The sequence below is a fragment of the Micropterus salmoides genome, unplaced genomic scaffold (genome assembly GCF_014851395.1).
Source record: "Micropterus salmoides isolate LMB-PRFRI ecotype aquatic unplaced genomic scaffold, ASM1485139v1 Ms_hic_scaffold_19, whole genome shotgun sequence".
NCBI lineage: Eukaryota > Metazoa > Chordata > Actinopteri > Centrarchiformes > Centrarchidae > Micropterus > Micropterus salmoides.
The window spans coordinates 12,149,109-12,175,521 of NW_024041039.1; the positions used below are offsets into that span (position 1 = coordinate 12,149,109).

At 42.0% G+C, this 26,413-nt stretch overlaps 1 protein-coding gene across 1 annotated transcript; it reads right to left on the reverse strand.

Moving 5' to 3' along the window:
* Positions 1-1,720: 1,720 nt before the first annotated feature.
* LOC119910132 lies at positions 1,721-25,785 on the reverse strand. The gene is made up of 5 exons (XM_038728544.1): positions 25,645-25,785; positions 9,162-9,791; positions 5,527-5,857; positions 5,238-5,413; positions 1,721-4,339 (listed from the first exon to the last, which is right to left on the reverse strand). Exons 2-5 carry the CDS (start codon positions 9,761-9,763, stop codon positions 4,108-4,110), a joined length of 1,341 nt encoding a protein of 446 aa, XP_038584472.1. The 5' UTR covers positions 9,764-9,791; positions 25,645-25,785; the 3' UTR covers positions 1,721-4,107.
* Between the last annotated feature and the right edge of the window lie 628 nt (positions 25,786-26,413).

A 26,413-nucleotide genomic window follows, 5' to 3' on the forward strand; every position in this document is an offset into this window, starting at 1 on the left:
ATTTTTATCAATTTTTTATTGTGCACTCCGTGGGACTATGAATCAAACTGCTGTTGGGTTATATAATTTAAGGTTAAGAATCTGTTTCTGTAAATTAACTCTTCAAATATGCTTCAAATATGTCTCCTTTGCTACTTTTATACTTTATGGGATATGCACAACAAATAGATTTTCTTTTTTAATCAAAAAAAGGTTTAAAAAATACTCAGATGGGACCAACAGCTAAGTAATTTCCTTGATACTGCTCTTGTCAGCTGAAATACTGTTTAGTTCCACAGGGCAAAAAACATAGAAGGAAACCATGAAATTGACGTTGGAAAGAAGGGCTCCAGAATAGCTTGGTCAAAGGAGGTGATTCATGTGTAAGTAGCATTATACTGTTGACACAGTGGTAATAACTTAAGGTTACTTAGGATAAACCTTTTTTGATACCCAGAGGGGAAATTTGGGTGGTGCAGATAAATAGTAAATAATAAAACTAGAATAAGAATAGAAGTAAAAATATAAACTATACAAGAGCAATTAAAGGTAAAGTTACGGTGTTGTGATAGAAGGTCTTGTATATTTGTAAGTAGTGTATACCAGAATAATATAGAAATTCATTATTAACATACTATAGTTCATTATATAAGATATAGTATCAGGTGCAATGTGTATATATAGTGTTGGGTTTTGTAATCCATAACAACGTTGTGAACTCACATTTTCTCTGAAAATCAAGCTATATAAGTCTTAGCTATATAGCTAAGTCTAGCTATGTAGCTGTCATTTAAAGTACAAAGTACAACCTTCTGGGGAGCAGAAGTATAAAGGGGCGTGACTGGGTATTACTCAAGTTAAGCTCAAGTAGTGCTCTCCCTCAGTCAGCGTAGTGTTCCACCTCTGGCATGTAATACATGAGGAAGAGTGTTAAGAGATTGAGTGACTGGGAATGAGCAACACTATTCTGCTGTCTGCCTCACTGATGTCTGGTCATGTAATCAATACTGAGCTGTGGAAAAAATCCATTATCTGCATGCAATGTGTAAGTGCTTGGGAAACTTGTTCCTACAAAAGTAGTCAACTCCACTTTCTGTAAAGGAAACATTTCTGACAGTGAAAAAACAAACAACAAAGAAAGACGGATTGTTAAGTGTGTTCCTAGAGGTAGGGTGGTTCGTGCAGTTTGCAGTGGTGTGAGCTTTAGGTCAATGTTTAATGAAAAATAAGGAAGCTGTTGAAACTCCTCAGGCATTTCACTTTTTTGTGTCTGCACAATGTCTCAACTAATGTTTGAAGGTATCAGTGTGAAACAGGTTTTCATTCTATACAAGGAAATGATTTACTTGAAACAAGAGTTTTTTATTAGTTCACAATGCGCCAGCAATTTATGAACCAGGAAGTAAAAAATATGCATTATTTTTAAATATACTTCAATGTTCACAAAAAGCAAACAAATTAACAACAATATGCCTCAAGTTGATTGTAAGCCATTGATACCTCCCCCATTTAGCAGAAAGTAAACAGAAACTCCCCTGAGTCGTCTGAATCCAAGGGCGCTGGTTTGGTCTCCACACTTATTAGGACACATGTAACCCAATACATGATTGATAAGAATTCAAAAGGTGTTCCTGATTCTTCCCAGCCTGAAAATATCAGTTACACTTCCTTTAGGTACACCATTTTTATAATATACACACTGTTACAACCCAGCTCGTTAGGGTAGGGCAGTAACAAGGTATTTGGGTTAAATTAAGGTGGTAAGGACAACTGAATTCAGGTTGAGTCGAAGTTTAATTAAATGAGTTGTCTCCAAAAAAAACACAACAAAAGGAGGCTATGTAGGTACTGACAAAAAAAACACTTAACAAAAGGAGGTCAGTACCTACATGCTGTACAGGAATGTAGTGTAACCAAACAAACAATTTTCCCCCTTAAAGGGTGCCACTCACACTCTAGTTCACAAAGGTTTTTACTGACAAGAGTCACCTAAGCCGGCAACCGACAAACAGATCAGATTTAAACACTCAAGACATTCACAGGGGTACACAACCAACAACAAGGCAAACTGATCACTGGCTCACAGTCCCCTCGAACTGCAGGAACACAAACTATTTGTAGGCCAGCTGGAGTTGATTGGTGAGTTCTGGTTGGCAGGTTCGGTAGGATCCTCAGCCACACCAATCAGACGCCAGCAAACAGCAACCAGGAAGTGGGTGGTTCCAGGTCCAGGGGAACCAATCCTCGACAGGTGCTTGCCGTGGGGATTTGCATACAGCTCAGAGAACTCCAAAACACAACTACTCTAAAGGCAGCCAGTGGCGGCCTTAACAACACTCACAGCTGTTTTCAGTAAAATGGCTAACGAGAAACCCACTGTGCACTGCACCTGCTCATCACCAAATGGCATACAGAAAAAGTTAGCAACAAGCTGGTGAACGTAATGGAGTGTGGAGCAGCTTAAGAACCAAATATTTCCCATTGGCGGAAGAGATGTTACATGACTCACAACTGTAGCACATCTACTGCTTGGATTGGCCCGTACAATCATCAGTACAAAAGCTTAAGAACTGCATGTGATTCTTTGACAAACTTAAAGGTAGATGTTAACTAAGGCATAATTTTGTGACTTCCATCTCTAACGGTGGGCGGAAGCTAAAGAACATTTTGAGAAAACCGAAAACCCTGCTTTAATCAATTAACTTTTAAATTCTGGTTCACTCCTGGGTGAAGCATTTACATGACAAAGCAGCTTTACATGATTAGTGGGGTTAGCTAGTCACCCCAAAATCACATTTAACTGGGATTTTGACATAAAAACTACAAAGTTTTTTTGACACATATTTGGCATGTAACAAAAGATCAATGATAATATAATACAATTACCGATTAGAAATAGGAAATTGTATTATTAATGTCACTGTGACCTGCTGCAGAGTTCAGTAAAGGTAACGATCTCTACAGTTCAGAACCTTTTACTCATTTCTAGAAGTTCAGATCCTTCAACATGAAGAAAAATCAGTGTCAAAACATGTAATTGTGTAATTATATTTTAAAAGGTAAACAGGTTATTTGAAAAAATAAGGTCAGGTCATACATGTGTTCTTAATGCAGCTGGATAGCACTGTGGCCTCATAGTAAGAAGGTTGTGGGTTCAAACCCCTATCTTCCCAACCTTTTTGTGTGGAGTTTGCATGTTCTCATGGGTTTCCTGTCCACTGCCCCCTTGAGGGATGGGTTAAATGCAGAGAATGGATTTCGCTAATAAATAGAAAAATAAACATATGAACATCCCTTTAATCAAAAGCATACCCCTCACTATCTTATCACTTGGGTTCTTCAAGAAACTTTCAATTTTTATTTGGTCACCCTAAGACTGTTTTAGCCCAAACACCCTGGAGAGTCCATGTGACAGCAGTGACTGAACAGAGACACACAAAAAAAGTAATTGCTGCACAAAAATAATCTTCCGAGTTGGAATGGAGGTGAAACACACATAAACCCCACTAATTTTCTAAAACAAAAAGCCATCATGCTATCAGAATAATTCAGGATACTTCAATTACACAAAAATTCTACACTTAGTGGCACATAATTGCATAACAACTTTCAGGCCCTTCAAATGAAGAAGAATAGCTTGCCAGTGTACATTTGATTAAGTTACTGACATGACCACAAACTGCCCTCGTGTAACCTTAACCCTCTTCTTGTCAGTTCATTAGTGAGAAAATACAGTTTGACTGCACAAAAGCTTTTACAATGTTTTCCACTATATCCAGTATTGATTAGGGTTTTTTAAGCAGAGCATGCGGCATGGCTCAGGGGATGACAGTGTCAGTCTGTCGGTCCACCATTTTGGTCCAGACTCAAAATTATTCAGTTGGAGGGGTGGTGCAATTGGTTACGACCAGTTAGTCACACTCATAGCACGCAGTGAATCTACAGTTCTTCAAAAGTTTAGAATTCTTCATATATTGAGCAGCATTTAAAATCAGTGTAGAAGACAGCATTTCAGAAAACAAATTACAACCAAAACCACCACTCAGATCCCATGCCCAGATTTAACCAGGATGTTATTAAATGTCCCCACTGGCGAGGGTGTACATCCATAGTCGGACTGTTTGTCCATCAGCTCTGCCCCTCTGAGCTTAGCAGCCCAGCCCTCTTCAGTTCTCTGTCCACATTGGGAATCAGTTGATTGCTGAAGTCCCACAGTCGTTTGTCCACATTGAGCTGCTCCAGTGTTAACCCCCCCTGCAGAGCCACGCGGACGTGAATGATCCGACAAACGTCTAGTGGAACCTTGTACTGTTGTCCGAAAGCCTTGAGCACTTCATGCACTGAAGTCTGCTCCACCATCCTGTGATGAGACATAAATGAGTTCAGTGAAAATGTCTCTACCTTCATTTGCCAAGACAGTCAACACAAAATAGAGGCTTGCCCAAACAAGTAGTGATTTGTCAATCTATTGTGTTTGTCGTTAGTTTTAATAAAAGATGTCCTAGAGGAATAATTATTTATTGGATTTCCTTTTAGTAACAATAAGGTCACTTAATCAGTGCACCTGGCGATGGAGAGGCATCAGTGGTTTTTGTAGCTTTCTTTTTGTGTGCAAGTCTTATTATGTCCAAAGCAAGGTAAGGATTACAACCCTGGTTTATAAGTTTTAACTTATAGCGGCATTACTCCTTTGAGTTTTGTTGATTTTGTAGTGTAGTGTGAAACTGGTGAGTAGCGGTTGTCTCGGGGCACGTCCATGGTTTCTGTGGGGGTTCCCAATAAGCTGGTTGCTTCTTCAGTTCATTGGATTTTGGGGTGAAAAAAAGGCGCAAAATAAACCTTGTTAGGACTAGGGGTTAGCTTAGTTCAGCGTTTGGTTAGGCAAATAGTAGCAAAACTGTTTGTGATTTTCATTCTGTCCTTTGGGGGCAGCGGGCGTGTTTTGTTCACATTAAATAATATATTTTAATATATAATATAGTATATTGTTATATAATACATGTTCTGCAATGGACTGGCGACCTGTCCAGGGTGTACCCTGCCTTGCGCCTAATGTCAGCTAGGATTGGCTCCAGCCCCGCCCCCCCGCGCAACCCTGTACACAGGATAGGTGGTTGACGATGGATGGATGGATGGATAATATAGTATTTTACAAAGAGAGCCAAATGTTATATATTGGATATAATATTATTTACTCAACCAATGCACTGAGTGTGGGTCCGGAGTGATTAACTTTTAGTCAGACAAATTCAGCTTACCTTGGCTGAACTATCATCTTGTATGGGTGGTATATATTTCTGTTGGGGTCCTCCCTGTAGACGTGCTCCAGAATATTAATTCCTGGCACCCCGTTCCACTGAGGCAGGTGAAACCTCCCACTTGGCTCAAAATGAATCTTGGGGAAGATATGGTTCTCAATCTTGAACACCCCTGTCTACAGAATGAAAAATGGAAAGTGAATATAAATATGAATATCAATTATGGTCCTACAGTTTGGATATTGATGTAATATCTGTATTTCTCAAAAGCACGGCAAAAATACCCTACATTTGGCTGCTGCTGTTGGAGCGAGTTCATCAAAGACATCAGGTCGTTGTGTTGGTAGGGCATTATAATCTCATCTATGTCGTTCAGCATGACGTAGCGGGACCGGTCCATGGATCTGTAAATGCATTCATTAAGCGTGGTCAGCTGGCCAAAGTAGTGCACATCCCCACCGCTCTCTGAGAAGAGCCAGCCACGAGATGGATTCAGATTCCGGTCGATGGGCCAAGGAACCATCTCCACGAAGCCCTCTTGGCTGTAGGTCTGCAACAGGCGGTCAAGTTCTGGGCCGCAGCTGGTGTTATAGATCACCACCCTGTTCACACCCAACAGCCTGGTGAAAAGAGAGGCAAAGGTCACATGATTGGTTTACCCACAACACATTTTCTCATTTAGCTCTAGTAGTATCTAGCCATGTAGTTAATTTTGTGTTTATATGCTCAGGATTTGAGATATACATCTATGAGATTCTGCCAGCAGTACATCTCAATAAAATATAGATAAATAGAGCTAATTTTTGTTTGTGCTGCGCGCGCACCCCCCCCATTTCACATCTAGCTAATGAGGAGTAACAGTCCATAGTAGCAAGTCCAATATTTACTCTTACTTACTTAAACTGTCGACCACTTGGTACCTCAATGATAAATTATTTCATTTTAATTCAGTTATAAATTATGCACTTTAATAGTTCCTCTGTTTCTGCTCAGTTCAAAACTTTTAGCACATTCAAAATTGCTTTTACATATCTGTGTTCTGACATGTCAAGAAAAAAGTTGCAAAGCATGCAAAACTCAGCACAACAAAAAGCCTGTTTAGCTGGAAATGCACAGTGTAAGTTACACTGACTAATAAATAGAGACTGCAGCACTGCAGCTTCTCAAGATTAAAGCAGAGTTACCGTGTGTAACGCCCCACCCCCCATGTGATAAAAAGTTGTACCTGTACCTGCTTCCAGGTACTTTTTTTGTATCACCTCCGTCTGAGTTTCAAGTAAGCTGAGGCAATACTAAAATGTGACGTGAGAAAACAGCAGACTACTGATTGGTCAGAAAGAATCGTCACTATTCACTGCATCATCATTGTGCGCGCAATCAATAAAAACTATTATATTTTACAGTTTTCTTATTTAATTTCATCACTAAATCCACTTCTGAGAAGTTTTGAGGTGAGAAATCAACTGATTTCAAATAGTGACAGTTTTACGAAAAGTGATAGCAGAACAAAAATGTGCTTGAAAGTTTTTGGAGCTCCGTAAGTGGCGGTGGGGGGAAGCCTGTGCCAACCCGCGGGAGGAGCTCTGGAGGCCGGCCAGCCGCCCGCTCATAGAGCCCTTTGCTCCCACCGTCACACAGACCACTGCAGCAACAACGGCAGAGTTAAACACAGCTGGAAGGTTTTCATACCGCTCATCTATCTTTACATTCTGAGTAAGGTTGTAACGTTTTAACTTAAATCAAGAGAAAGCTGTGTGGGTCGCTGGTGTGTGTGTCGCATTGTGTGATGCTGATCCAGTAAATCCGTATGTGTCGTGTTGTTTTTAATACTTTAAGCATGTTTTCTTTTTCTTTTTTTTACTTTAACTCTATGTAACACTAGCTATGTAAAACTTTATATATTCTATGGATACAATTACGTTTTACGGACAACATCGCGGTGGACAACTCGTTTATTCACGGACACACAAGTATAAATCCTACGCACAGGAGTATAAATCAAGCTTCAGACTGCAGACCACTCCCACCCTCCACACACTTGGACATTCCAACACCCCTACCCACCACCATCACCAAGGATCAGGTGAGCAGAGAGCTGAGGAGGCTCTGTCCAAGGAAAGCAGCGGTCCCGGGCAGAGTGTGTCCAAGGATGCTTAAAGCCTGTTTCGCTGAACTGGGGGAGCCACTCCAGCATGTCTTCAACCTGAACCTACAGCTGGGGAGGGTCCCAGGTTCACCATGCACAAGATCCACTGCAGTTTGGATACAAGGAGGTGGAGGATGCCATCCTCTATCTGCTCCACAGGGCCTACTCACATCTGTACAAGGAGAGCGGTGCTGTGAAAATGGTGTTTTTTGATTTCTCCAGTGCCTTCAACACCATCCGGCCGCTCCTGCTGAGAGACAAGCTGACAGAGATGAGGGTGGACCCACTCTTGGTGACATGGATTACGGACTTCTCACAGAGAGACCACAGTACGTCAGACTGAAAGGCTACATGTCAGACACTGTGGTCAGCAGCACCGGAGCACCACAGGGGACCATGCTCTCTCCCGTCCTCTTCACCTTGTACACATCTGACTTCCAGTATAACACAGATACACTCTCCACAGGACAGGGCAGAGCTGTCTGTACTTCTTGAGAAGGCTGGGGTCCCTCAACATCTGCAAAAAACTGCTGCAGACGTTTTACCAGTCTGTGGTGGCCAACTGGACAGACTGGTGAGGAGAGCTGGCTCAGTGGTGGGCTCAGAGCTGGAATCTCTGGTGATAGTGGCAGAAAGAAGGACCCTGGACAAACTGCTGTCCATACTGGACAATGCCCACCACCCTCTGCACAACACCTTCATCGGGCAGAGGAGTGTGTTCAGTAGCAGATTGCTGCAGCCCAGCTCCACCAACAGACTTAAAAACTCTTTCATCCCCCTGGCCATTAAACTGTACAACAGCTCCTAGTCATGGCAGGGAGGACAATAGAAAAAAGAACAATTTCTACCTCCATCTGTACTGTTTACTGTTTTGCACTGTTTACTGTGGCTACTGTGTTAAGTTATTTTTATTTTATTTTAATATAGGTTTAATGTATGTTTAATATATGTATATTTCGTATGCTACTGGATGCTTGAATTTCCCTCAGGATAAATAAAGTATATATCTATCTTCAACAATACGTCGTGGCAGTTGTGTGCGGTGTCACTATGACGACCACCTACATTATCTCTGCAATGGAAAATGGAGCACGGCCAAACTGAGTCGAGTCGAGTTGAGCTGGTACTGGTAATGGAAAAGCACCATAAGCACTGGTTGCAATTTGCAACCCTCACCACTAGATGCCACTAACACTTACACACTGAACCTTTAAAGGAGACCTATTATGCTTTTCCACATTTTATGACTTATCTACAATGTTACAATGTGGGATGTTCATGTTAAACATGGCCAAAGCTTAAAAAAAAAACGAGGTTAACGTATTTAAAAGAAATCAACGGCTCAGTCAGCCTGTTCTGCCCAGCAACAACAACAGCCTGGTAACATGCTTCAGGTCTTGGCCAATCAGAAGACAGTGGACTTTGAATTGGGTGGACTCATAACAAGTAAAATCAGGTTACAGTAGATACCAATGTAAATGTTAAGCCACAAACAACAAAACATCTTATCATTCATTACTCAGCAGCAGGGAAGTCCCTTTAAAAAACATAATATACAAACGGTAATGACTTTGCATGCTATATGGGTTGTTTGAAATTAATTCAAATAAATTGCGTTATGCGTCACATTTGACTTTTCTTTTTTTTCTTTTTTTTTTTTTTTTTAAGTATAAAAGCCCTGCTCAGCAGCAACAGTAACACCTATTTAATGCAATGGATGGATGCTAATTGACTCAGCTCAGTGACTTTGTGGTTTGTGGTGTTGTTGCTGTGCTGACCTGTACATCTCCAGTGTCTGTGCAAACTGAAGCACATTGTTGTAGTCTCCAAACAGGTTGGAGATGCAGACTGTGAAGTTGAACTGCAAGTTTTTCTCCTGTTTCTCATTGGTCTTCTGGTTTCTAATAGGAAGCCAAATCTGGTTAAACTCCCTCACTTTATCTGGCTGAGTCAGAAGAGTGACATGTGTAGCGTTGCAGTTTTGAGGAATCTGACACATGACATCTGTAGTCACGAAGGGGAAGCCAAAGTTGTCTGTATGTTGTAAAATTGTTGTTGGAGTTGTAGTTGACAACTGGCCAGCACAGCAGAAAAAACAGTAAAGGGGCTGGATGGAGTCTCTCCTAAATATGCCAATGATGCGTATATCGAAGCCATTCACTCTCTGGTCCATGTAGGCTGACACCAGTAAGTGCTTGGTGTTGTTGAGGGGGGTGATGGTCTGCTCAGAGACCCGGGAGGGGCAAGTGTTCAGAGGCCCACGTGGCCTTGGGATGGACCTGTATGTCCTGGGTGTTCTCCCAGTGATGAAGAAGATGAGGATAGAGGTAGCAATGAAGAGGAAAAGGACCTTCCCTCTGAATGGGTTTGCCTTGTCCATCCAGCCACATACGAGATAGATTCCCAACCTGAGGCAAAATTAGAAAATCATTTTTAGAGAGGTTAAACATTTGGGGAGCAAAGCAAATGTATTGATAGCTACAGCTGCACCGTGTCATTACTGAAACATCTTGAGTAGGTGTGAATGTGAGAAAGACTTTACTTCAAATATTAGTTTAGTCCTGACTTGAGATGTGCAACTTCAAAGGCAACCTTTCTTAACCTTTTCTTTGTGAGTGATGTTTCACCACCACCTGTATTCTTGATTCAGATGTTGATTTGGTCTCATTTTGTTCAGTCATGTACACACTAATTTTCTGTCATATACAGAGTTACCAGTTTATTCGATTTACTTGAAAGAAAGAGGCAGCACACTTTAGAGAAAAGACTCAGCAAGTCTGAACTCAAGATCAATCACAATCAATTTTAGGAAAAACTGTTGAGATTTACAGAGGGTTAGTGACAGCGCCGTAGCAACCATTGAGACACTTCATGTGAGTCAACAAGAGTTTACGTTCTATGTTGACATATTTTGTGTTGTTAAGACTGATTCTCATGTTTAGACTAAGTAGCGTAAGATGTAGGCCAAAAAGGTAGGGCTGACCCCCGAATAGTCTGATTCAACTGTCAATCTTACAGTCGAAGCATGGCAGCGGAAACAAAGATCATTTCATTTTGGTGAAATGGGGGTGCTCAACATCTGATTTTAGATAGAACTACCAGTTTTCGCCCAATAAGTTAATATACAGCCTATTACAATATACATTTCAATGTTTAATGGTGTAAATAAACATGTAAAAAGAATAAAACTTTCAATAAATGTTTTTGAAGTGCGTGGCGTGTATGTGTGCAGTGGTAGTGGAGGAACCGCGACGTGCATGTAGTTAACGGCAGCAGTAATGCACGTAAAACTCTGCACAAGACCAGTGAATGACAGGCACGCAAGTGCAAGTGAACGAGCAAGAGAGAAATTTACAGTGTAAGTTCAATAAATAGAGATTGCAGCTTTGCAGCTTCTCAAGATCAAAGCGGAGCTACTGTTGCGTTTTCAGATTTTGAGAAATGAGAGACTTGGTCCTATTGAAAATTAATAAAAGATTTAATTGCAAAATTGGTGAATAAACAATGGCATTACAGAAGAAACAAAAAACACTGCAGTGGACTGAAGAAGCTTCTCTGTAAAGATTCACAGATTCTAGTCAAGTCCTAACAGACTGAGCTAAAGCCCCCTCCAGCAGAGGACTGAAAAGCTGCTTCTCCTCCCAGATCCACAGCTTACAGTCCCGATTCTCACAAAAGGAATTGTTAATATCTTCCAGGTATGTGGGCGGGTCCTTTTTCCTCCAAATGTCTTAGGTCCATAGCCACTCTTTGTTTGGTTCTTCTTCTTCGTCACCCAATTAGGAAGGGTGTACCTTATTGTTCTACGTTGCTTTTGGTTGAACAAAAGAGCGCCGATCCTAGACGTGACAACCCCTTCAATCTACAGGAGTAAACAGTCTTTTGCTCTAAACTAATCACAGAGAACAGGGCTTGTCTACAAAACAATCAACACCTCATTTTAGATGTCTGCGAAACAGTTAAACAAAACAATCCTTCTGGCACTAAAGAAAAGGTGTCAGTTTCCTTCACATTACAAATAGGAGCTAGACAATGGTTTAATTAACATTCTAATGCAATTGTCTGGCCTAAAACCCCGCAGTTTTACATTTGAAGAAAAACTGAAATACACTTGGTAAAAACTTTGTTGTAAAATTTTAAACTTTACAAATCTCTCCTCTCACACCATTTATTGGTGTGAAATCACTATTAGACTTAGCATAACTATAATTATGTCATTGAAAAACAAAACAAACAAAAAAATACACATCAAAATATGACCCCAGAAAATGAAGACATTTTAACAAAATGGAAGTTGTAAAATCAAATCATGATTTAAGCAAAGAAATCATCTTCCTCTTCTCTGACCTCACTATCTGACTCCCTTGTTAGCATGAGTTGAGCAATCCTCCTGGATCTTCTAAATCCTTTGATTCTCCAAAAAGAAATCTGTACTGTTGCTGGTGGGTTTGTTATGCATGCAGTACTAATGGGCTGAATGGGGGCTGTGGGTGACCTGTTCTCAGGAGATGAGACTAGGATTATTGTTAAAACTAGAGAAATGATTATGGCTAAATATGGATTTTGTTCCTTTTATCCCACAAAACTCTACATGCCTGAATTTATTCCCTTCCTTGAATTCCATTTTTGTTTTACTGGTGAAACTGTGATTCAAAACAAATGGAGGTAAATGTGAAGTAAGGTAGGTGAGGTAAATGATTGATTGAGTTTTCTTAAACTACCAGAGTCAAATTTTCTGGATCTGCTGTGTATAATCCTAATTCATAATGCCAATCAAAAATCTATTTTTGTTCACAGCGTGGCCAAATCAGTTCTAACTTCCTCTATTGATTGGGAGGGGGCTTGGGTGGGTGTACGATGTGTAAGGTGGTGCCAATTAGCTCCTGCTATACCTCCAATTGTTCCTCTTCCTGGGTAGTCATTGGCATCTGGGGAGTAGTTGGGTGACATGTTCCTCCCCTCTTCCTCTTTCCTGTGTTTGGTGGTCCTCTTCCATTTGAGGATTCTCTTCCTCTCTCTAGGCCATAACGCACTCGTGCGTGTAGACCTTCGAAAGGACAAATCTCTGGACCAGTGTTCTAGCTGTCCACAGGTGTAACAGCCAGTGAATCCTGTTGTCCTGGGCTTATACTGTCCTGTTGATGGTGGTTTCTGGTATTGCATGGGGTATGGTTGCGGATGAACTGGTTGTGTTGTTGGCCATGGTGGCCACGTGGGTGAAGGTGTGGTTTCTACTGTTAGCTTTTTCCATTGCGGCAGCTTTGGCCTGTTCAACCGCGTCTTGTATTTCTCCTGCAAATTATCCCATTATCATTTGTTTTTCGGGTTTATTTGTCTTTGCTTTGTTTATAAGGTCGTCTTTTTCTGCTACTTGCATCTTCAGCAGTCTTTTGTTGAGGGCCTTTAACTCTTCATCATGTTCATCCTCTGTTTTGTTATATCTGCTGCAGTGATGAGTCAGTTGGAGTCGCCAGTGTTCTTCATCCATGATGTTGAGTCCCGCAGTGTCATTCAATTTGGCTTGGACTGCTAATGGGAGGGTCTTTATCACGGTCTCTGCACAGCATGAGATTGGAGGTGGAGTGATCATAGCGTTCACCAGTACTTTCTAACCATTCATCCTCACACCTTCTCAGAAAGACATGCAGTTCCTCCTTTTTAAGGCTGTCCAATCCAGTAAGGGATCTTAGGGTAGGGAATTTATCTCTTACTGCCTCCCAGTAGACATTTCTGTACCTGTTGAAAGGTCATCTGCTTCAGTGGTGCATCTGGCTATTCCATCCAGTTCACGGACTCAAATATTTCCTTCCATGCGTCTTATGAGTGCTTATATGTCTCCCAAACAGAGCTGGTCTCCTGCTGTGCATTTCTCACATTCGATGATCCATCTTTGTCCTCCTTTTTTTAGTGGTGGCAGTTTGGTCACCACTGCTTCCATGTCCCTGTGTTTCCAAGGCTGATAGACCTTCGCTCCTCCTCCTACAGCCACCAGGGTGTATTGTCCCTGTGTTGTGCTTTCTATGTGGGATCGGGTGTGGCTTGAGATGGGACTGTTCAGGACTGCTCCTGCAGATGTGGTTTTTTAAACTCTACACTACTGTGTGTAACCCCCCCCAATCACAATTGCCGTGCACAAACAAAGAAGGTAAAGCCACATTAAAAGAAACATAATATTCAGCACACAGCGGTGCACTGAACTATATGTAAACATGCTCACAGTGAAAATGCTAGCATGCTGATGTTGAACTGGTATAATGTCTATTATGTTCACCATTTTAGTATTTGCAAATTAGAACTAAAAACCAAGTATAGCTGAAGCTGATGGGAATGTCATAATTTTTGCAGGTATTTGTAATAAAACAAACTATTGGACATTCCTGAACATTCCTGCCCGTTAATGGTGCTAGATGAAGAGTTAGGGGATGACCAAAAGTTAACTACATTTCATCCTGAGAAGAACATGAATGTGTGTTCCAAATTTCATGGCAATCCATCCACTGTTTGTAGAGACTATTCACTAAAAAACAAATATGTCATGCAGTTGTTGATCTCTCTCTCTCTCTCACACTAAGATAGGTACAGTGGATAGAAAAAGTCTACACACCCCTGTTAAAATGCCAGGTTCTTATGATGTAAAATAATGAGATAAATAATGTCAGAACTTTTTCCACCTTTAATGTGAACAATTCTATAGATAAACAAACTGAAATCTTTGAGGGGGAAAAATGAAAAATAAAAACCTTACAATAACCTGGTTGCATAAGTGTGCACACCCTCTTATAACTGGGGATGTGTTCAGAATTAACCAATCACATTCAAACTCAGGTTAACTAGAAGTCATTACACACCTGCCACCATTTAAAGTGACTCTGATTAATCACAAATAAAGTTCAGCTGTTCTAGTAGGATTTTCCTGATATTTTCTTAGTTGCATCTCCGAGCAAAACCCATGGTCCGCAGAGAGCTTTCAAAGCATCAGAGAGATCTCATTGTTGAAAGATGCAAGTCAGGAGACAGGTACAAAAGAATTTCCAAAGCATTACATATACCATGGAACACAGTGAAGACAGTCATCATCAAGTGGACAAAATATGGCACATCTGTGACTTAACCAAGAACTGGACGTCCCTCCAAAATTGATGAAAAGAAAACTGGTCAGGGAGGCTTCCAAGTGGCCTACAGCAACATTAAATGAACTGCAGGAATTTCTGGCAAGTACTGTACATGTGCCAACTATCTCCCGTATTCTTCATATGAATGGGCTATGGGGTAGGGTGGCAAGATGGAAGCCTTTTCTTACAAAGAAAAACATCCAAGCACGGCTGAAGTTTGCAAAAACAAACATCAAGTCCCCCAAAAGCATGTGGGAAAATGTGTTATGGTCTGATGAAACCAAGGTAGAACTTTTTGGCCATAATTCCAAAAGGTACAGGTGCTGGTCATACAATTAGAGATCATCAAAAAGTTGATTTATTTCAGTAATTCCATTCAAAAAGTGAAACTTTGACATTATATTCATTCATTTCAAACAGACTGATATTTCAGATGTTTATTTCATTTAATTGTGATGATTTTCTCAGAAAACACAGTGGACCAACACCAGCAGATGACATGGCACCCCAAACCATCACTGACTGTGGAAACTTTACTCCGGACTTCAAGCAATGTGGATTCTGTACCTCTCCTCTCTTCCTCCAGACTCTGGGACCTTGATTTCCAAAGGAAATGCAAAATTTACTTTCATCAGAGAACATAACTTTGGACCACTCAGCAGCAGTCTAGTCCTTTTTGTCTTTAGCCTAGGTGAGACACTTCTGACAAGTGGCTTGACACAAGGAATGCGCAGCTGAAACCCATGTCTTGCATACGTCTGTGCGTGGTGGTTTCTTGAAGCACTGACTCCAGCTGCAGTCCACTCTTTGTGAATCTCCCCTACATTTTTGAATGGGTTTTGTTTCACAATCCTCTCCAGGGTGCGGTTATCCCTATTGCTTGTACACGTTTTTCTAGCACATCTTTTCCTTCCCTTCGCCTCTCTATTAATGTGCTTGGACACAGAGCTCTGTGAACAGCCAGCCTCTTTAGCAATGACCTTTTGTGTCTTGCCCTCCTTGTTCAAGGTGTCAATGGTCGTCTTTTGGACAGCCGTCAAGTCAGCAGTCTTCCCCATGATTATGTAGCCTACAGAACTAGACTGAGAGGCCATTTAAAGGTCTTTGCAGGTGTTTAGAGTTAATTAGCTGATTAGAGTGTGGCACCAGGTGTCTTCAATATTGAACCTTTTCACAATATTCTAATTTTCTGAGATCCTGATTTGGGGGTTTTCATTAGTTGTCAGTTATAATCATCAAAATTAAAAGGAATGAACACTTGAAATATATCAGCCTGTTTGGAATGAATGTATACATTATACAGGTTTCACTTTTTGAATGGAATTACTGAAATAAATCAACTTTTTGATGATATTCTAATTATATGACCAGCACCTGTATGTTTGGCGCAAAAACAACACTGCACATCATCACCCAAGGAACACCAAACCCACAGTGAAGCATGGTGGTGGCAGCATCATGCTTTGGGCCCAGCTTTTCTTCAGCGGGAACTGGGGCCTTAGTCAGGGTGGAGGGAATTATGAACAGTTCCAAATACCAGGCAGTTTTGGCACAAAACCTTCAGGTGTCGGTTAGAAAGCTGAAGATGAAGTTCACCTTTCAGCACGACAACGACCCAAAGCACACATCCAAATCCACAAAAGCATGGCTTCACCAGAAGAAGATTAATGTTTTGGAATGGCCCAGCCAGAGCCCAGACCTGAATCCAATTGAACATCTGTGGGGTGATCTGAAGAGGGCTGTACATAGGTGATGTCCTCGCAATCTGACAGATTTGGAATGCTTTTGCAAAGAAGAGTGGGCAAATATTGCCCCGTCAAGGTGTGCCATGCTAATAGACTCTTACCCAAAAAGACTGACTGCTGTAATAAAAATCAAAAAGGTATTAAGTCTAACGGTGTGCACACTTATGCAACCAGGTTATTTGAGGGTTTTTATTTTTCATTCCCCCCCTCAAAGATTTCAATTTGTTTTTCAATTGAATTGTTGACATTATAGGTCACATTAAAGGTGGAAAATGTCTGACATAATTTCTCTGTCTCATTATTTTACATCATAAGAACCTGGCATTTTAACAGGGATGTGTAGACTTTTTCTAACCACTGTAGGCTAGAAAACGAGCAAATGTGTGATCAAATGCAAGTACAGTCTCCCAACAAAAGGTATGTTCCTGGTGGGAACTGAATCTAAAAAAATGTTGTTTATACAATGTAGGGAATAATTTCCTTTGTTGAAAGCCCAGCACACCTGCACTAGCTGATAAGACCTCTGCTCCAGTTAAAGGTGGGCGGAGCTATTCTGCTGGGTATTACAAGGTCAGTGGACTCTGTGTGGCAATAAAAATTAAAAAGGTATACCCTGTTAGGTGCAACAAAGCTAACAGAAAAGGAAGTAAAGCAAACACGGACTTTCAAGTGACAGATATTAGTAAACACTTGCTGTTGTAGAAGCCATCCCTCAAATCAACAGTCACAAAACTGATCTTCTGTTTGGCACATAACAATCCAACAGCCACAGTCCTGCATCCCTGACTATGTCAACATCCCTCAACTTTTCATGGTAGTAAGATTTGCAGTTTGTTTGTTCCTCTAGGTCACAAGTCCTAAAGGGGCTATTAGGGGAAACAAATCCAATCCAGATTACCTACACTGGAAAGCAAATTTGTATCACATGTGCCAAATGCTCTTCCCGTTAGATCTACAAGGCTTCTGATATATAGCATCATTCCTCACTCAGAAACCTGTGTACAGAGGACACATGTAGGTGAGCAGCAACCTTCAGGACTGAAAAATGAAACCAAGTGCCAAAACTGTACTTTATGAAATGACCACATGAGGCTGGCTCCAAAAGTGGGTCAATCACTATAGACCCCTCATGTTTGAATGTCCAACTTCACAGCAGAAATAAACATGTTTACAGACTGGTACAATAATTAAGGTCATGAACAATTTGACTAACAGGTAGAGGGCATCTCACACAGCTCTTTATTTGGCCCAGAGCAATCTGCACTGAGCTTCACAATTGCTCAGAAACCTATGGGTGCTGTCACGCCATAATGTCCAAAATCATATCCCCTCTTACATCTTTGACTGTTCAGCCACCAAAATCCATACAGAGGAGAATATCTGATAAAATCTGAGAAGTATTATAGCATGCCTAAACAATTAAGAATCAAGAGCATAAATCATTTGCTCTGGGGGTGTGTGTTGGTGTTTGGTAGACAGTGCAAGATGGCCGCGCCAGGTACAGCAGGGGTAGTTACAGCTCTCTTCATACATGTACTTCTCATGAGTCTTTCTGCCTTTTCCGACACCGGTCAATTACTGACAGATTCCTATGATTTGAGACCGTCATCCTCACACTTGTTAATAATAAAGCAAGCAAACAAGCACTTTGGATTTGGAAAACACGTCCTGGCTGCCACGTTCATTCATCCGCACATCTTCGGCCGTCTCTCAACACATACCAAAACTACGCTTAAACCACAACAAACCCTCGCATTTATCATCGCAATCTGCCTCCTGCTATCCGGGGACATCCACCAATGTCCAGGCCCACTGAACTGCCCAACAGATGAAAACCATGTCAACACCACTGCTAACAACAGGAGCATCATCGACAACTTACAGGTATTCTCACCTTGTTCATTTCACACTGCACTACAACAATCTCATCTCCGTCCTTGTGTTCCTCCTGTGAGCGATGCGGTGTCACCGGAATCCAGGACAGACGAGGCGGTCAACAGGACGGAGCCATTGGAGCCCGGGAGCGGCGCGTCTACCTGGGACAGACCGCGCACGCCAGCCTCGCTGCAGCGACATCCCGGACCATCACATCACATCCGCGTAGTGGAAAGCAGGCCCCACCGCCGTCGACCCCAACCTGTATGCAGACCGTCCAGATTCGAAAAACTCGGAGACTCCATCAGCTCGTCTCCACCTGGACCTCACCCTCACTGGCTGCATCTCCGCGGCGCTCACCAAACGCGTCACTGGCAATTACGTCATCAGAACACGACAAACACAAGGACCAATAAAAGGCTGCGTCAGAACGGGCAACACCGGAGACATGGAAAACGTGGAGTGGATTTCCGCCTTCTTCGCACTCTTCCCAAATGTAAGATCATCTCAGAAATAAAAATAGACCTTTTCAATACCCAGTCACTGACAAACAAAACCGGTTTAATATCTGAACATATTCTTGAAAAACAAATAGACATGATGTGCCTCACTGAAACTTGGCACAAACAAAATTCATATCTCGCACTAAATGAAGCCTGCCCCCAGGATACACATACCTAGAGAAGGCCAGAACCACCGGCCGGGGTGGAGGTCTTGCTGTCATCCATCGCAAAGACCTAATTGCCACCCCCCTTCCACTGCCAGAGCTGACCACATTTGAGTGTCTTCCATTCAAACTCAGATCACATAAAGAAGTAATAACAATACTCCTCATCTATCGCCCCCCAAAACCACACCCTGGATTCATCACTGAGCTGCAAGATCTACTCACATCTTTCTGTGCAATTACCCATAATACACTCATTATGGGAGATTTCAACCTTCATGTTGACTCCCCCACAAACCGCCCTGCTGCAGAGTTCCTTGAACTCCTGGACTGCTTACATCTCACACAACATGTCACAGTACCCACATACACAAAAGGCCACACTCTTGACTTAGTCATAACAGACACCGCCCCTATCACCAACATGAGAGTCTATGACTTGGGCGTGTCTGATCATAAGGTTATCTCCCTGGAAGTGCCCCCTAGCAAGTCCCTACCATAAAACAAAACGTCAAATCCGGTTCAGAAATTTAAAAGCAATAGACACCACCCTCTTCAACCAAGACATACAGCAAATTTCACTAGTCACACAGTTCGCATCAGTTAATGGCTCTGTTGACCACTATAATTCCAGCCTCTACAATATTCTTGATTTACATGCACCAATCAAAACGAAAACAGTTACTTTTTCCAGGTCAGCCCCTTGGTACACAACAGAGCTCCGGAGGATGAAAACGGCTGGCCGTGCCCTGGAACGGAAATTCACCTCCAGTGGCCTACATGTACATCAACAGGCCTACCGTGAACACCAAAAATCATACTGCAAAGCACTCACCACAGCCAGGTCTCAATATTTCTCTCAAAAAATCTCAGAGTGCTCTGGAAATTCAAAAAAGCTGTTTGCGTCAATAAATTCTCTTCTCAAACCTCCCACATATGCACATTTTGACACCAGTATAGACCAGTGCAATAGGTTCATGGACTTTTTCACCAACAAGGTAGCTTCAATCCGATCCAACCTTTCTGCCACAGTTTCACCCTCCTCCAAAATTAGTCCCACAAACCCATTAAAGACATTTTCTCTCTTCTCAGGCATTTCTCAGACAGAGGTGGAGAGGATCATAAGGTGCATGAAATCCTCCACATGCTCACTGGACCCTCTCCCCACATCATTATTAAAATCCAATATTACAGCCATAAGTCCATTGATCACAGCAATCCTCAACCAGTCACTCAAATCCGGTCAGGTTCCTCCAGCTCTCAAAACTGCAGTTATCCGCCCCCATCACTTGACCCCGACATCCTGGCTCATTACAGACCCATTTCAAACCTGCCGTTTTTGTCCAAAGTCCTGGAAAAAGTTGTTGCAGCCCAACTCCACAATCACCTTCACATCCATAACATATATGAAAAATTTCAGTCCGGTTTTCGAGCAGCACACAGCACGGAGACAGCCCTGGTCCGCGTCACAAATGACCTACTTATGACTGCAGACCAGGGCTTACCATCTCTCCTCCTCCTACTGGACCTGTCGGCCGCCTTTGACACAGTGGATCACAACATCCTGCTTCACCGTCTCCAGTTTATGGTAGGACTTTCTGGGACTACACTAGGCTGGTTCCAGTCTTATCTCACAGCCAGGACGGAGTATGTGGCTCTAGGACAGTCCCAATCATCACCCCACACAGTCAGCTGTGGAGTGCCACAAGGGTCCGTCCTTGGTCCAACCCTTTTTACCATCTACTTACTACCCCTCGGTCACATCGTCCATAAACACAAAGTTTCATTCCATTGTTACGCAGATGATACACAACTATACATAAAAATGGACTCTACACTCCCCTCAACTCTGCCATCTGCACTTCAGGTTTGCCTGGAGGAGATAAGGGCATGGATGGCTGACAACTTTCTTCAACTAAATAGCAGCAAAACCGAAGCCATCCTGATCGGTACTCCACATCAAACCCAGTCCTCCTCCCTCAGCAGTATATCCATTTTTGGTCATCACATTCCCCTGTCTACTTCTGTTACAAACCTTGGAGTCAGACACTCACATCCGTCACCTCTGTAAGGTCTCTTTCCTCCACCTCAAAAACATCGCCAAACTCCGCCCCTCCCTCTCACAACTAGATGCTGAGAAGTTGATCCATGCCTTTATCTCCTCCAGGCTGGACTACTGTAATGCCCTCCTCGTCGGGATCCCTGGCAGGAGACTGCAAAAGCTCCAGCATATTCAGAACTGCGCTGCCCGGGTCCTGACGAGGAGGCGCAAATATGACCATATCACTCCAGTCCTGAAATCCCTCCACTGGCTGCCCATTCAATACAGAATTCAATATAAAATCTGTCTCCTTACCCACCAGTGCATACATGGAACTGCCCCTGCCTACCTCAGTGAACTCCTCACCCCACTCACCACCTTAAGAAACCTCCGCTCCTCCACCTCTACCCACTGCCTGCACCAACCAAGGACTAAACTCTCCACCATGGGAGACAGGGCCTTCCAGGCAGTCGCCCCACGGCTCTGGAATGCCCTCCCAGAGCCCCTAAGGGCCCCACAAACTCTGGAGGTTTTTAAGAAGGGCCTAAAGACTTTTTTATTTCAAAAGGCCTTTTAGCAGTCATGGTTTTAAATTTTTTGTTACGGTGTTTTATTGCGATTGCTATTTTCTGGAACTGTTTTTAACCCCTTGTTGTTGTAGCACTTTGAGATTTCCCTGAAATGTAAAGTGCATTATAAATAAAATTTATTATTATTATTATTATTATCATTTATATGTTTTTTTTGCATACCTTCTTGGGGCTGTATGCAGCCTGTGAGGAATAATGAACATACTACTGAGAGCTGAAAAAAGTCCCACAACTCCTCTGACTTTTCAGGAAACAGGAATAATTATTCTCAAAAGACCCTAGAATTTAACACCCGTCCAAGATAATGCAGTAAAGGACAGTGCTGTTTTTAGTAAAATGGTGAATTTAAAATTATTTAAGTTAGTAAAATTTAATAATTTGGAAATCCCCTCCCCCACTAATCCAACCAAATCAAATAACTAAATCAACCATCTTAATCGTGAACATAAATCATTTATCAAGCTAACCATTTTAACATTTTACATTTCCTTGGAACATTGAAACCTTTCACAAATGTGATGGGCAAAAGGCAAGGGTAAATCCTTAACTGGTGTCTGGCTATCACAGGACAAATTAGGCTTGGCAAACACATTCACACTCAAATCTACCGGAAATTTACAGTTTCCAATTCACCTAAAACTTGAAAGTAAACCAGGTGGGGAAACCCCTTCAGAAAGGCTCAACAGGCTACATGGCAGATTCATAACAAGATTTTAATGCTTTGGGATGACAGTGCTACTCACTGATGCACCGTGCTGCATATGTTTTGGCCACCAGTTTTAATTATTTGAACGTGTCTAAATACTCATGACAGCCATGAGCCTCAGCTGCCGTTGCCATGGAGAAGCTGGTCAGAGGTGTAGCAAATTTAAAACACTTTGTTGTCACAGTTGAGAGCAAAACATGACGCCATAGTTGCAGTCTCCTCGATGCTGAGAAGTACAGATACTCATGTACTGTATAACCATCATGTCAATACCATCAGGGTTTGCATCGGATTGGCCCTAAATTTATTCTGCAGCATGACAACAACTCCAAACTACAGCGAAATTAATTAAGAACTATCTTCAGCATAAAGAAGAACAAGAAGTCCTTGAATGGTATGGCCACCAAAGAGCCCTGATCTCAGAATCGAGTCTGTCTGGGATTAAATGAAAAGAGAGAAGCAAGTGAGGCTGCATAAATCCACAGGACATCGGTGGATAGTTCCAAGATGTTTGGGCCAACCTACTTGCTGAGTTCCTTCAAAATCTATGTGCAAGTGTAGAAGAAGTTATGCTGTTCTGAGGGTGGTCACACGAAATATTCACTCAGTTCACTCATTTTGCATTTTGATAATTGATGAATATAATCTATTAACGTGGCTATTTTTAAAAGGATTCTTACTTTACAGCATTTATGTATGTCACCAAAAGAAAATGTGTAATCATTTCCAAACAGACCTGTCTCTCTCTCGTTCACTTTATTATGTGACCATCTCTATATACTGACACTGACATCTTACATCAGTTTTTGTGAGGACGTGTGTGCCGACTAAGACCTTCCGCACAGACAACAACCATAAACCCTGGTTGACAGCGAAACTCAGGCAGCTTTGTCAGACCAAGGAAGAGGCCTTCAGAAGTGGGGACAGAGTCTTGTACAACCAGGGCAGGAACACAATGACTAAAGAGGTCAAAGCTGCAAAGAGGTGCTGTGCTGAAAAGCTAAATAACAGCTTTGCAGCCAAGAACCCTGTGTCGTTGTGAAGAAGCCTACGGACACTCACAAACTACGAGACCATCCCCCAACACTGCTGGTACTCAACGACTGGCAGACGATCTGAATGGTTTCTACTGTAGGTTTGAAAAGCCCAGAGTCACACCTCTCCCCCACTCCAACCAGTCACCTTCCCCCTCTGAGCTCTCACCTGCACTCAAGATCTGTGAAGAGGACGTGAGCCACCTCTTCCAAAGGCAGAAGATCAGGAAGGCTCCTGGACCTGACGTGTCTCACCATCGTGCCTGAAAATCTGTCCGGACCAGCTGGCCCCCATCTTCACTCAGATCTTCAACAAATCACTGGAGCAACATCGGCCTCATCCGGGACGGTGATGAGTCGGCCTACAGACGGAAGGTTGATCAGCTGGCTCACTGGTGCAGTCAGAACAACCTGGAGCTTAACACGCTCAAAACTGTGGAGATGACCGTGGACTTCAGGAGGAGCCCCCCCACTTTGCCCCCCATCACTATACTCAACAGCCCTGTGTCTGCTGTGGAATCCTTCAGGTTTCTGGTTTCCACTATATCCCAGGACCTGAAGTGGGAGCCCAACACTGACACAATCATCAAGAAGGCCCAGCAGAGGATGTACTTCCTGCATCAGCTCAGGAAGCTCAACCTCCCTATCGATGTGCTGATCCAGTTCAACACAGCCATCATCCAGTCTGTCCTCTGCACCTCCATCACTGTCTGGTTTGGATCTGTCACCAAAAAGTACAGAGACAGACTACAACGGACAGTCAGGACTGCAGAAAAGATCATCGGTGCCAACCTGCCCTCCATTCAGGACTTACATTTCCAGAGTCAGGAAACATCACTGCAGATCCATCTCACCCCGGACACAACCTGTTCCAGCTCCTCCCCTCTGGTATGCGCTACAGAGCAAAACCAACAGACACAGAAGCAGTTTCTTCCCACAAGCCATCACTCTGATGAACAGCTGATTTCTGACTACGTGTCAGGAACAATTCCTGTGCAATAACTCTGTCTCTAATCAGCCACCTGTTTACTGGCTTCCACTTATTTATTTATTCACCATTCTCTATTTCAGTGCTGTTCATACTATGTCATATTGTATATACTGTATACCAATACACCTACCTCAGGTCATAGGTCTTTTCTCTATTTTTTCCAGCATCCTTTGCACTATGCTCTATCACACTGTGTACATGTATGCATGTATGTGTACCTGTATATCATATCCACCTTCAACATGTACATATTGAGAATAGTTTACTCTTGCATCCTTTGCACTCAGATCACTGCACTATTTGTCAATATGTCTATATTGTTTTGTTCAGAGTGTGTATATTAGTGTTGTCTATTCTGTAGTTTGTGTCTGATTTTTAATTTATTATTATATATTATTGTATTATTGTATAAGTAAGCACATTGTGAGCAATGAACAATCCTGAGTCAAATTCCTCGTATGTGTACATACCTGGCAATAAAACTGATTCTGATACACAGATGCCCAATGACACGAAGACCCAATCACAATGCTGATCATCTTACACTGCTCATTCTTCCTCTTGAAATGAGAGAACCTCATCAGACTAGTAAAACAAGTCACAAATTACTGATGCTGTCCCTTTGAATAATTTGCCTTTCTCACAAACAGCAAATTCTTTGAAGTCTTTTCACACAACTCTTGATACAAGTAAGACTCAAATGTAAGTCGTTCTGGATAAAAGCGTCAGCCAAATGAGTAAATGTAAAGTCACATACACACGGAGTGATCTTTACAGGATGAAAAAAATCCGCAAGTGTGTGCTTGAGTAAAAAAAACAAAAAACAAATACTGTTTTAATGGAGGGACAAAGTCTAAAATAACACATGGATGATCTTCTCAAAATAAATAAAATTAAACCCTCTTTACTTAGGCCATGTGTGTAGATTAGGAGAGTACACTTTAGCATTATGAGAAATAACCTGATCTGGCATTACAGTGGTTTCAGTAAGTAGACTGTGACCAGATGAACATCTACATTGCTGCCAACAGATTTCCAGTTTTGTAGTTTTGAGTTATGTTACTTTCAGCAAATATATTTTCATTGGAACCGTTTTATCAGCTGTAGGCTTAGTAGTACTGTATTAGATGTATTTTTAATGATACAGATTTCAATGGTAACAAAATGATAAAAGAACGAGTCCACTATAAACTGATACACCCTTCATTTCCCACAATAGCGTTTAAAGAGAACACAAAAGCTTAACATTAACATGAATTGACTATGGATGCGGTTGGGACATTGCAGCAATCACAAAATGAAACTTTTAAGCGTTTAAATAAACACTACTATTACTATGATCTTGTTACTGAGTGTCCCAAACGCGGGAGGGGATACTGAATGAATCGCGTTTTACAGTTCATGGCCTCACGTCTCTAAAGCTTATTGGAGAAACACGCGAAGGAGGCCAATTAGATTTAACATTAGGCTACTATTGATATTTAACAGACAGTAACTTACTCAAAACGTCCTGGCTGGCGACTGAAGACCACAACCCAACGGGATGCACTAACTCTAGAGTTCCTGTGTCCTTGTTTCGGAAGGTATCACTTCTGCAAGATAGCGGCTTATAAAGTATCGGTGTGACACCTCCCTTCCGGTATTCCTCAGTCACCCACGCTGTTGATTCACCTTTGGATGTGGGCGTGTCATCACAAAACCCACCACCTATCCATGGTGGTTTTTGTACCAGTCACACACATAAATAGCTCTTCTTATCAAATGGCCCTATAAATCAGGATTTATAGCCTACTACATGTAACACTAAGCAAAGCGCGATTTAGGGTAGGCTATTTTAAGCTTAGGCTAGCAGAGGAGGTCATATCATATGAAATAGGCTACTATGTGATCGCCTTCACTGCATGATGCTCTGTGCTTGGCCAACAGTCAACCCACAACGACTACACACATAGTTTACTTAACAGTAACAAGGAGGTGAATCCTTTTAAATAGGCTATATTCAGAGAACTTTGCCCAGTATACAGTACATTAGTTCATGTCAAAACATATGCCATAGGCCCATAGGTGTCATTTAAACTGGGGATGCTGGCGACATTTTCCCACCACATTTTGAAATGGCTGATTTTGTCCCCATCACTGTTGGAAAGCATTTGTAAAAAATATTCTGATAACTTACTTGCACCAAGAAATGTTAACTAACTTTCTCTTTATATATATAAAGACATTTCCACTATAAATTGGAGCAGAAAATGTCTCCAGAATGCAGGAA

What these genes read in the sequence shown, in the direction of transcription:
- LOC119910132 (XM_038728544.1), bottom strand. Translation starts at nt 9,763, where the DNA reads ATGGACAAGGCAAACCCATTCAGAGGGAAGGTCCTTTTCCTCTTCATT. An exon ending in CAGACACTGGAGATGTACAG is followed by an intron (nt 5,858 to 9,161) that starts GTCAGCACAGCA and finishes TCTTTTCACCAG; the next exon opens with GCTGTTGGGTGTGAACAGGG. An exon ending in TCCAACAGCAGCAGCCAAAT is followed by an intron (nt 5,414 to 5,526) that starts GTAGGGTATTTT and finishes TTCATTCTGTAG; the next exon opens with ACAGGGGTGTTCAAGATTGA.